We start from the raw sequence: 12854 nt of genomic DNA, 5'->3' as shown, positions 1-12854 counted from the left end.
GTGACCGAATGGCTCTGGGGAAAATATTTTAGTATTTCTAAAACAATTGCTTTTAGAGTTTAAACAGAAAAAATTTAAACAGCCCCCAACCAATGACCTAACATTTTAGTATTTGCTAATTTACCTACATTGTTTTGGGTGATACTGTGGAGTTAAACTTTATAAATGCAACCATTACAATATGAATCTTTGTAGTTGAAAACATATTTAAGTTTGCTATTAGACTTTACAATTACTAACAAATTTACTATATATATTATAACATTGTGCTTTCTTACTCAGATTGCTGATTAGCGTTGGGACCATGGGGAGTGTAGTTCTGGGTACTACGCTGGCCCTCAGCTAACGCCTTTCTCTGCTGGTTAAAATGGCCAGTAGAGGAAGCAATTATACATATAATGAATGACTTAAAATGTGTTTTACTTAATTAAACATAACATCTTTTCTTATTCTCTGTTCAACATATTTTACATATTTTAGTCCAACAGATACATAATCGTCAGACGTTTGTTAATTCCCAAAATTACCATATTTTAATGTGCTTAAATCAACCAATTATAAAACAATCACAAAGACACAAGAAAGTGCACGAAGATACACGAAAAAGCACGAAAGCGAACGAAAGGGCACGAAGGCGTTTAAAGACCCACGTAAAAAACAAAGACGCACAAACTTGAACAGAGGCACACGGAAGCGCAGGAAAAATATTAAAAACACCAACATGCGACGCAACGAGTCAGATAGGCTTGAAGTACGTTCTTTTTGTCTTGATTTTCTCTTTAACTTGCTTAAAACGCGACAGAGAAAACGCTGCTTTAACCGACTATCCGGAGAGCTGTTTCAATTTACACAGAATACAGTGTGCTGAAATAGTAGCTGACTGAACTCACTGCATCAGGCTGCACAAGAAGCGAATGATGAAGCGATATTTGGATATTTTAACCAAATTATTAAACAACCAGTCCAGTATACTTTATCAGTATGTTGTGTTGTATTACTTATAAGGAAAGCAAAACTATGAACACGCTGTTGAAACTTTAGTTGTTGTTTCCCATCATTATAACTTTTAACTCGTTGTATACGTTACACTTACTATTCCATGTTTTATTATGAGTTTTATTATACAATTCTGTAAATATCACTTTTTCTGAATAATCAATATTGGTTATATGCCTTTATTTAGGTTATATTTGATTTGGCGTATGTGTTTTCTTCCTATGAGGTGGAAGCATGTTGGGAAAATACCTAAAGTGAGAAAAGAGTGAGAGATTACTTTAAGGGAGGATGATGTTTAAGATATCATTACTGCTAAGAAATGTGCTTCAGATTTCTGGAGCTTTCGCACACTTTACCTGTTGAGAATGAGTGCTTACAGAAGTGTGCCTGTTCACATTTAAATGATCAGGTGTGTAAGATCAGGTGTCTTCTCTGCTCGCTCTCGTGGAAGACGGTCGCACTTCTCCCTCCTCCTCTCCTATCTTCCCTGCTTGGCTTCTCGTGTATCGTCTTGTCTCGTATACTCCACTCTAAGGAGATTTTCTCAGCACAGCTCCTCAAAGAACAAATTATGGAATTGGTTAAATGGTCTCTGAATGCTATTGACACCATCTTCTCTTCGAGAAGTTCGGGTTCGGGGGAACCCACATGCCCCGATGGAACTCAGATGGCAGGATACGCGACGGGGGAAGTGGAGAGTCGTGTGCCTGGCACCTCTTTTGTTGGAGGACGTAGAGGATGTTTACCTTTTCGGAACTTTAATTGTGGGGTTTTTGCTGATTGGATTAGGCTTAGCCCTGCTGTATCGGGAAATTAAAAAAGTTGGGTCAGTTGTCAAAGGTCCCCAGAAACTGCCCAATTTGATTGATATGGTGGGTAGAGCTGTTGGAACTCAGACTGTGGTTATTAATCGCAACATGGATTCTATTTTGGAGAAACTAACGGCTTTGCGAAATGAGACGGATCAGAGACGCATTAATTCCGTGAGTTCTTGTTAAATTTGTATTAGGGCTCAGACAAAACAACATGTCATTTCTGCTCTTGGCTCCCCATGTTATCAGCAACGACCTTGGTGATAAGAAAATTCCTCCAGAGGACCTGCTGCGAAATACTCTACCCTCCCTCCACTGGCTGGTTTTCATTCTGGGCAGTAAGAGCTGTCAACAACCATGTTATCGTGAACTTTGTACAGACTTTTTCTTGCTGCACGAATGACTGTCAGAACTTTACCAACCCACAAACAACGTCTCCACTCTCTTATCTTGATCCCACCAAAACGGCAGGATGGGCAGTGTGTGCCGGATATGGCTGCAAAAGCTGAGGCTGCTTGTCGTGTTGGTTACTTTCCTCCTGATCCCATATCCCTAACCCGTGGCTTGTTGTGTGACTATGTTATGTTCTTATGTTTATATGTGCTGTTGGGGCTTTTTTTTCGTGTTATCACAGTGTGCTCCTAAGAGAGCACAAGCTGGTTGCTGGGTTTTTTTTATCCCCTCCTCTCCCAATGTGTTTATTATTTCTTGTTTCTTATCTTAAAAAGCATTTCACTGCTAGTTGTACTTGTATGACTATGTATGTGACAATAAATTGAATTGAATTGAATTGAAAAAGAAAACTGGCTCCTGACAGGCATCCACACTAGTGTACTGAAAACTTGATGTTGTATGATTTTGTGAATACTGAAACTTAATTGACTTTAGAAAACTGAACTCAGTAAGATAGTAGAGGGTTGTCACATGCTTTTTTTTATTATAATGCATGGATTGGTACTACAAATTAACACACTGATCTCACAATAAAATCACAAATGTTCATCCAGGTTGAGGCCACACACATCCAGTCAGAACCATCAAATTCATTTTGCACATCAGTGTCATATCCATTATCCAGTACATTTTCATGGTTTGATCATATATTTGTATACAATATAGAATACAATTACTGAATGAATAAAATTTTTGGTTAGAACTGTTTTAAAAAATCTCCATCATATAAAGAAAGTCATCAAGCCAGTTGTACTCAGCTAATATTAAAATCAGCCAGTGTAAAAGGAGTGACTCCATGTCCACCAATTTCATGTATTTCTGTCAAGTATGACATGATCTTGATTTTACTCTGAACCTAGAAAGGGCAAGAACACAGTTTAGGTTCTTTTTAGTGAAGCTAAGAAGTAAAGAGAATGTTTCTACATTTACTAGCATACATTATTTAATCAAGAACAGCAGGTACACTTACAAGAAAGCTGTCGAAAAGTAATGATTTGTGATAAATGAGAATAATATGGATTAGGCAAAATATAAAAATCAATCGAATCAATGACAATGAACATAAAAATCAACAATATTCTAATATGCAGAAACAAATGTAGTGATCTAATAACGTAATTATTTTAAGAATAATAGTAGTAGTATTGACATACTACAGGTTAATTTAAAGCATCGTGTCTTTCTATAGATGACTAGTCAGATGACAGAAGTTTTGTTGATTCCTTCACGATCACTTTAGCATCAGTGTAGGTAAGGCCCTTGTAGGTTCCACTTGTTGCAAATGTCAGAACACTGTCATTGTAGCAGGTAATTTTGACAGTGCCCTTGTAGGGAAGATCTACTGTAACCCGGCCAATTGTGATGTTCACATCCATGGCTTTTCTTGGAGGGACTTTGGCAGGAAAAGACAACATCTCAGTTTTCTCTTCAGTGTTTTCTAAACCATATGAGTGTTCAGATCCCACTTTAAAACCCAGTCCAGTTGACACTTCTAAGATCTCTGGGATTGCCGCCTTCACTTCCATACTAAATGTGAATTCCATCTTGTTGGACACACTCCAGGCTGACTTCTTTGTGAGTTTCTTGGAGGTTTCTATTTTGTATTCTTGAGTTTCAGAAGATTTGTTTCGGTAGGTCATGGTTTTGATTTCTTCAACAGCCACCTGGGGTATCACTTTATGAAGTGTAGGATAGTTGACATTTGTAAGCACAGTCGACTTGATGGTGTTAATGAACACAAAGCCTAAGCTGTCTATATCTGATCCTGAACGTCCTGTGATTCCCATGCAAATTCCAGAACCAACATCAACTGGATATTCAGTTTTCAGCCCCCAGTCAGTCATGTATGCAGAGAACTCTCGAGAGAGATTTGTTTTAAATTTAATGCCACCCAGACGTGTTCCAGCTCCATTTCCCCAAAGTGAGAGGGAAGTAAAATGCTCCTTATCTTCAAATGTAAATTCTGAAAACTTCCCTTCAGATTTTCCAAACTGCTGTGAATTGTCATTTGTAAGCCAGACCTTAATGCCTCTTATCTGCCAGCCACCAGCCCACACCCAGATTTTTTTTAGTGTGGCTCCATTTTCAATACCATCAAAACGAAAAGGAGAGCCTCCCCTTCCACCAATTTCCTGTATTTCTGACAAGTATGACATTGTCTTGTTTTAACCCCGAACCTAGAAAGGAAGAGACATTTTCAGAATGTCTACATTTACCAGCATACATTATTTAATCAAGATCAGCAGATACAAGGAAGCTGTCAGAAGCAGATTCAAAAACATACTTACTGAAGAGATGATTTGTGATAGTATGGATTAGGCAGCTGTCTCCAGATAATATTTTTATCACCTAAAAAAAAAGATTGCACTATGGTCAATTAAAACCTTAAAAAAACCTTAAACCTTATATAAACATACTCTTTGTGGTGTATGTTGGTCACACAATGATATGTAAATTAACATGCTTATTAAGGTGAAGCCAAGTTATTATTTTAACAATAACCAAGAATTATTTAATTCTTAAATCTTTAATTATTAAAGAACATATCCATCAATTCTCTGTTCATAATATCTAATTCTCTGTTCATATCAGAAAATCACTGCTGTTTCTGATTTTACTAAAAGAGCTGAGCAATTTTCACTTTTCAATTTTTGATTTCCACTTTTATGTTATTACAACTGCATCACAAAAATAAAAGCCCATTGGTATGTGTACAGTAATAAATAACATGTTTTTAAAAAATGAACAAAAATGTTAAGATAGTGTAGGTTGTAGTAGTTACCTAGTCACATGTACTACTTTTTACATTTGCATTTTAAGATAAAAGCTCTACAGTGTGCGTAAAGTAATACATTATAAAATGTAAAAAAGCAAAAAAATAAAAATCAAGAAATATAATTTTTATATAATGAAGGTTGTAGTAGTTACCTAGTGACATATGCTGCTTACTACAGATGCATTTCAAAATAAAGGTCCTACAGTATGGGCATTAAATCAATATATTAATATAATAAAGCCTATAATAGTTACCATGTGGGTTGTACTATTTACTACAAGTGCAACAGAAAATAAAAGTCCTACAGTATGAGCAAAGTATTAAATCACAGTATTTTTTACATTCCCCATACTGCAGTTGTAATAAATGGTACATGTACCTAGGTAAGTACTACTACTGCACTTTTTTTGAAGCTTCCTTAGTCTTTCAATCCAGTTGAACCTCACATTTAAGAATTAAATTACTAACACATTAACTAACAACGAACTGAAGAACTTTCTAAATTATATTTGTGTATTTTGTTTACTGCAGTCAGTTTATGCATTTTTTAAAAATGTTTATAGGCTAAGAACCGGTCAAAAGTAACTTAAAACATCAAAATGAATGTCAGCCCAATGTCCAGTATAAAACTAAGTTTACCATGGTCTATACCACAGACGGGCTCTACCACAGACTTTGACTTATAATGCTCACTTAAAGCAGTACTCTGTCTAGAAAAAATGTTTTTATATAACACAGTTACACAATTAAGTCTAATTTAGTTGTACTAAGTTGTAAATGTTTAATATAGTCAGTAAATGTAAGGCAGAGACTAATTAAAATAAGAGATAAAATTAAGATGATAATACTCACGTATAAAGGCTCTGGAAGATGGACAGTGAATTACAGTGATCTTAGCATCAGCTTTATACCGGAGCAGTAAAGACTGGAGGTGAACACAGGTGTGGAAGAGTTAACATGCAAAGTGATTCTCAGGAATAGATGATTCAGATACAAAAAAAGTGGCAGTTGTATAATCTAATTTCAACTAATTCTAACCACAGTGCTTTTGTGATTGCGTAAATGATGAAAATTATAAGTCTTAACAGGAATTTTCTTCTAAGTTGTAAACATTTGTGCCCTGCAACAGCTGTGTAGGGGAAAACAGGTTTAGTTGGAACAGAGGTAGGATATTTTGAGGGACAGTTATGAAAAGAAACTATTAAAATAATAAAAAAAACAGTATGAATAGTTGTCCTCCTAATAGTGCATAAAAACTACAGCAGCAGATGAAAGAAAACTCTGACTCCCCTACTAACTATTAAATGCATGTGTTTTAGCCGTACACATCGCTAGCAGGCTTATAATATCAACTGTATGTTATCAGTTATTGGCTCCAATTTTGTGTCGACATGTGCCTGTATGTTCAATGCATGGTCCATAAAGACATGTTTGATAACTTTAGTGTGAAGAAACTTCAGTTGCCTGCACAAAGCCCTTACCTCAGTCCAACTGAACATATCTGGCAGGAATTGGAACACTGATTGTGAGCCAGACCACATCATCCAACAATTGTGCTGGACTTCATAAATGCTCATTTGAGTGAATGGGCACAAACTTACAGAGTCACACTTCAAAAACTTGCAGTTAGACTGTGACATGGTGCCCATGGTGCCCATGGTGTTTGAATGAGATATCCATCAAGCTTATCATTCTGGTATTAAAGTTTATATTGTGTCCTAAACTAAAGAGAACCTTAAACCTTATGATTGCCACCGTAGGTTTTCCAACCCATGACAGGATGGTTCCAACACTGTAAAATCAATAGCCAAGATTATTTGGCCTAGATGCCAGCAGATGTCCCATGAAACTGTGGGACTCCTGCCCCGAATCTTTGGCAACCAACTTTATCACACCACCAGGTATATGCAACACCCGAGTACCTCGACTCTTTACAGTACCCATAGGGTCTCGAGAAACTTGGGCCGCAAACTGATGACATTGCTACCAGGCCTCAATAACTGGACCAGGAGCATGTGCCCTGAAGGCAAATCAAATCGAAAAAATAAAAGGAGGGACCATGTAACCCAAAAAGCTCCTGATAACATTGGATAATAGCATGCATCCCCAAGACACCAGGGACTGCAGACGAAGCACCAGGAGAATCCTTCACAACCAGGACCCCAGTGAGGCATCACCTTACTGCACAGCATGACATCCAGTTCTAGATACCATATGTATGGGATATCCAGCCCATTGGCTGCCTGAAGCTGTATTCAATGACAAGACTGGAGATCATCATGACCCCAAGGTTCAAACTGCTGAAAAAAACTCTGTTACTGTAGACACCATGGAACCAGTATCTAACAAACAGGAAACCATAACACCACCAATTAAGACATCAATTACTGGCCAGGATGATATTAACCTAGACACTGTACCCGCCCTTGAGCCTAAAGACACCCCACCTGAGCTGTGGCCCTGCAGCTCAGTGGGCTTCAGTTTTCCGGCTGATGGGAAGGGCGAGATGATCTAGCCATATTCTGAGACAGAACCCTAGCAGAAGGGAAAACACGGTCCCCATCACACTCATGCGCAAAGTGACCTGGCTGTTGGCATCTTTGACAGATGACATGCCCCCGATGAGGAGGACGACCAGACCCCAAGGAAGTCAAAACAGGAGCAACCAGAGTAGCTGCACCAGAACCAGCCAAAGCAGCAACCCCCTCCCGACGTAGCCGCTCGTTGTCAGCCTTAAGCTGCAACACTAGGTCTCTGAGCTGCTGTATCTCCTGCTCCATCCCAACAGAGGGCAAGCTGCACCAAAACTCAGATTAACAACGTTAAAAACTATCCAGTACCTCAAACAAATGCTGCTGTTTTGCCTTAAATAGAACTAAATTTTAAATCCCTATTAAAACCAAAATTGCCACAAACAAAAAGGACCCTACGTCTCTGGTTCTCAAAGTGAATCCTGCCGACAACGCCATAATGTGACGGAGTGGACGTAGTTTAAGTTGCTCGACAACGCCACCTAGGGGAATTTCACCCCTAGGAAATATAACAGGCACTTAAGGGCCAGAAAGAAAGACACCCAGGTTCGAAGACACTTTGAGACCAGAGACGTACTTCCAACACTTAGTCAATTTTATTAGCAATTGTTTACAAAAATTTCCACACGGGACAAGCCACGTTCTGAGACACAGACACAATTAGTATAAAATGACTAGCGCATCACACTTAATACTTTATGGCTCCATTTACAATTTAAAAACAAGACCAAGACAGGAAGGAACAGGGCTGAGGGCTTATCACGACAGTGGAAAATATGGAAGTAAAGGAATCTCCTACACTACACACCACACGTGATCACACCGCACACCTCAATAACACCCAACGTGCTCTAGACTGCAGGGCAAGTGAAAGGGGTTCCACCACCAAAGTCCGTCTGCCTCCCGCTTTGGCCCACAGCTCCTGTCCAGCCAGAGGAAAAGAGAAACAAATAATTATAAACACAACAGGTGGTGGAGGGGGGGTGGGGGTGGGGCAATGATAATAACTCAAGAGGCAAAGGACACTTATCTCTCTCGCTTATCTCTCTCAATGAGGTAAGCACGGGGTCCCTAGTCTCTTGCAGCCCCCTTACACCACACAAACAAAAGACAAAAATAGAAAATACACATACAACAGTACTCCAATAAAATAAATGGAAACAATAATATACACAAAATGTGTTTATACAAAACAATAAATCAAAATATGACTCAGAGAAAACACCAATACAGAAATGGCAAAGTCCGACCAAACAGTAGCCGCAGGCAAAACAGTATCTCCAGCAAAACAGTATCTCAGGCAAAACAGTAGCTCCAGCAAAACAGTATCTCAGGCAAAACAGTAGCTCCAGCAAAACAGTATCTCAGGCAAAACAGTAGCTCCAGCAAAACAGTATCTCAGGCAAAACAGCAATGTAGGCAAAACAGTAGCACTCAGGGAACTGGAACCGGGCCAGCGCGATCCGGGCTAAAATACCTATAAAATACACAACTGCTAAAATGATCAACTCACACGACAACCAATTTAAGAGTAGGTACAGATCATATACCTACCAGGATACAGCAATGCAGTTTCCCGCACAGTGAAAGTCAGAGTACAGACCAGCAGACACAGCAGCTACCGCAGTCACAGTAGTGCAGCGCGGCCGCTATTATCACTTTACTGAAAGCGAAACACGCCAACAGAAACGCAGAGAAAGACCGCAACATAGCACCGGTACTACAAACACAAGCCCACATGGCTTTTAATCGTTGAGAAGCGATTCACCGGGAGACACAACGCCGAATTCGTCCATGCTGAACGCCGCCGGCACGGACGTCAGATGCCCCGGAAGAGGAAACAACAGGAAGGTACGACAGGTAGCCAACCAATACCCATACTTATAGCATGGGAAAGGACCGCCCAGCAATTTAAAGTACCTACACATCATCCTCAGCTGGAGAGCAATTTAGGAGAAATCAATCCAAAACCCCATCCTGCTACACATGGTTTAACCTCAACCCCATTAAACTTATTTGGGATTAATTTGAAAGTTATTTGCAGGCCTCCTCTTACAACATCAGTGACTGACCTTACACATGCTTTTTTGACTGAATGGGCACAAGTTCTCTCAAACACACTTTAAAATTTTGCTACATGGAGGGCATAGGGGTGGTCATAGTTTTAGAATGGGATGCCCAACAAGTTTAACATTTTGACTTCATAGTTTATATTGCATCTTGGACTCAAACCTTACAGCTAAGTATTAAACAGTGGGTTATATGCACATAAATAGTGAATAATAATCAAATCAACTTTGTTGTTGTTTTAACATACTTTCACTGGAAACATCTACTAAAATGTACACACTATGACTTTTGACTTTGTAAAAATCTATAAATAAGCATGAAAACTATTTTATAAAAATTAAGGATTTTTTTTTTATTCTGGCAACAATCTCAAGAGCAGTATGGACACGACCTTTTACTGCTCCAGCATGAATTAAACTGAACACTGATTGCAACACAGGCCTCCTTATCTAACATAAGTTCCTGACCTTAGAAAAGCTAATTTGACTGAATGGACAGAATTGACCACAGAGAAAAAGTTACAAGCATCATTTTTATTATAGATGCTTAAATTATCTAATGACAGCCTCATGAATAAACATGGTACCTTGTTTGTTATCATATTGTTTAGTTTGTTCTCAATAATTCCTAATAACTTCTGGTCTGCATCAGTTCTGATACTGTTAAAGTTGAAGAAAGAAAAAAACAATTGTGAAATAAATCACACACACACACACACACACACACACACACACACAAACATACAGTGTATATATACACAGTCACTCTGAAGTGAAATTTTTGCTTAAAGTACTACTAAACTGGTCATTTTAAACAGCTAAATTTTATTTAAGTGAATGTTGTGCTTGCTAGTAAACTTCTAATTAACAAAAGTTTACCTGCATCACAGGAAATATTTAGGTATTCATTAGTGGATAAATATGGGAAAATAGAAGTTCCTCTGATAGCATTTGGAACATTAAAGGTATTTATTCACTGTATGAGTTTATGAGTCTTATATGGATTTAATGGAATCTTTCTTACATTGCTTTAATTTGTTGATGCTATAAAATATCTGTTTATGCACCACTCTGTTAAGGTCCTGTCATGTCATCATTATTGGAGCTCAAGTCTAAACTTTGAATTGGCCATATTAAAATCATTCTGTGCTGATGATCATTATCCAGTTGAATGGCGCAGTGAGAGCCAAGCTTTAATGAGTGTAAAGGCCCTGGAAGCTGGACAGTGAATTACAGTGATCTTAGCATCAGCTTTACACCAGAGCAGTAAAGACTGGAGGTGAACACAGGTGTGGAAGAGTTAACATGCAAAGTGATTCTCAGGAATAGATGATTCAGATCCAACTCATTCTAACCACAGTGCTTTTGTAATTGCGTAAATGATGAAAATCATAAGTCTTAACAGGTATTTCCTTCTAAGTTGTAAACGTTTGTGCCCTGCAGCAGGTGTGAAGGGAAAAACAGTTAGTTTAGTTGGAATAGAGGTAGGACCTTCTTTTGAGGGACAGTTATGAAAAGATTCTATTAAAATAAAAAGTATGAATAGTTGTCCTCCTAGCGGTGCATAAAAACTACAGCAGCAGATGAAGGAAAACTCGGACTGCCCTACTAACTATTAAATGCATGTGTTTTAGCCATACACATGGCTCGTATTTTGTGTTGACATGTTATAACTGTTATGTACCGTTCATTCATGGAACATAAAAACAACTACAGTATTAATAATAATAACAATAATGATGTTTTTAAAAGACACTTTGGGGGAAGCCCTTTCCTTTACCTGCATGATTGTGCCTTGTGCACAAAGCAAGGCCTATAATGCATGGTTTAACCTCAACCCCATAACACATCCCTTATAAATAGCAATACATATATTGCCACAATGTACACAGAAATTACTACTACTACTGAAGGTTACCTTCAAAAAAGTCAAATATTTACTATAAGACTAAACACAACGTTATCCAGGTATCTCACCACACATGTAAACGTATCCTCCCATTTTAGATTTTCTACTGTTTTATATAACGAACTGTTATCACATTAAATCAAATTAAATGTGATTAAGCTTAGTATGATTACCGTAAGAATAACCTAGTCATGTGTTTTCTCACATCGGGTGACGTCATGTCGAGACAGATTATCTTAAAGAGGAGTCTGCTTCTTTAATATGGTGAATAATTAGGGGGCAGTGAGGTTTAGAATGCTAATGCTATAAAGAAGTGGGATTCTGTTTTCCCAAGCGTTCTCACACTTTACCCATTACATGTGGGTGCTGAACAAAAGAAGTGTGTCCATTCACATGCTAATGATTCTGTGAGTAAGCAGCTCCTGACAGGGATCTTTACAAGTGAAGTAAAATAATTAATAGCGCTTGGTAACAGTCATTATCATGGTATGTTCTGAGGGGAATTTGCCGTTTTCTAGTGTTCATTTTCTTCAGTCAGTTCAATTAATTTAGCACAAAAAGTGAAATACATTTTTGTTTTGCTAAGTTGACCACTGGTGTGGATGCAAAGGGATGGGATTTGGAAAAATCAGTGATATTAATAGACTAGATATTTAAATGACAAGTAATTTGGACTTGCTGCACCAGCTACAGTACTCTGCATCTATACATACAATATATACAAACAAACACCTGTAAGCATTAGCATGTCAAAATTAAGGACTCTCAATAAAAGACACACAATAATGTTTAATCTCTTGGTAAAAATATTAGTTTAATTCTCTAAATTGTTATTATCTCTGTTTACCATGTTTAAAACTGATTACCATAAACTTCAGATGCTGCTGCTGATTAGATCAGTTTACAGCAACGAATTGCATCAGTGAAACATCACATCATGGTGATTGACTTGTAGTACGTTTTTCCATTTCATTTTCAGATCACTCGATCCTGATCAGGGTCATGGTGAGCCCAGTTCTCCCAGAATCTCAGTAACCCCAGACAAGATGCCAATCCATTGCAGGATTTTTAGTACAGCTACCAAATTTTGTATAATAATGTAGATTTCTTGTTTTTATGTTTTTGTGTACCTTGTGCTTTAATAACTAAAAAACAACAATCTACTGGACACATTCTGTCTTTTCAAATTACACTATAAAAAGCCATTTTTATAAGGGTCATCTATTTTTTATGATTACGGTATTAGCGCCTTAAAATATCTTTAGAAATAAATCAGTCTGCAATTATTATTTGTAACATATTTTATAC

General features: G+C 37.8%; 1 protein-coding gene across 1 annotated transcript; it reads right to left on the bottom strand.

The window, feature by feature from the left end:
* Window positions 1–3442: 3442 nt before the first annotated feature.
* On the bottom strand, window positions 3443–4417 carry LOC134301956 (aerolysin-like protein). Its single transcript, XM_062986896.1, has one exon. It carries the CDS (start codon window positions 4415–4417, stop codon window positions 3455–3457), a length of 963 nt encoding a protein of 320 aa, XP_062842966.1. The 3' UTR covers window positions 3443–3454.
* Between the last annotated feature and the right edge of the window lie 8437 nt (window positions 4418–12854).

Source organism: Trichomycterus rosablanca, chromosome 24 (genome assembly GCF_030014385.1).
Source record: "Trichomycterus rosablanca isolate fTriRos1 chromosome 24, fTriRos1.hap1, whole genome shotgun sequence".
Classification (NCBI taxonomy): Eukaryota; Metazoa; Chordata; class Actinopteri; order Siluriformes; family Trichomycteridae; genus Trichomycterus; species Trichomycterus rosablanca.
Note: the sequence above shows the minus strand (reverse complement) of the source record. Positions and strands in the feature narration are given on the sequence as shown.

Coding starts and splice junctions, on each gene's coding strand:
- LOC134301956 (XM_062986896.1), bottom strand. CDS start 4,417: ATGTCATACTTGTCAGAAATACAGGAAATTGGTGGAAGGGGAGGCTCT.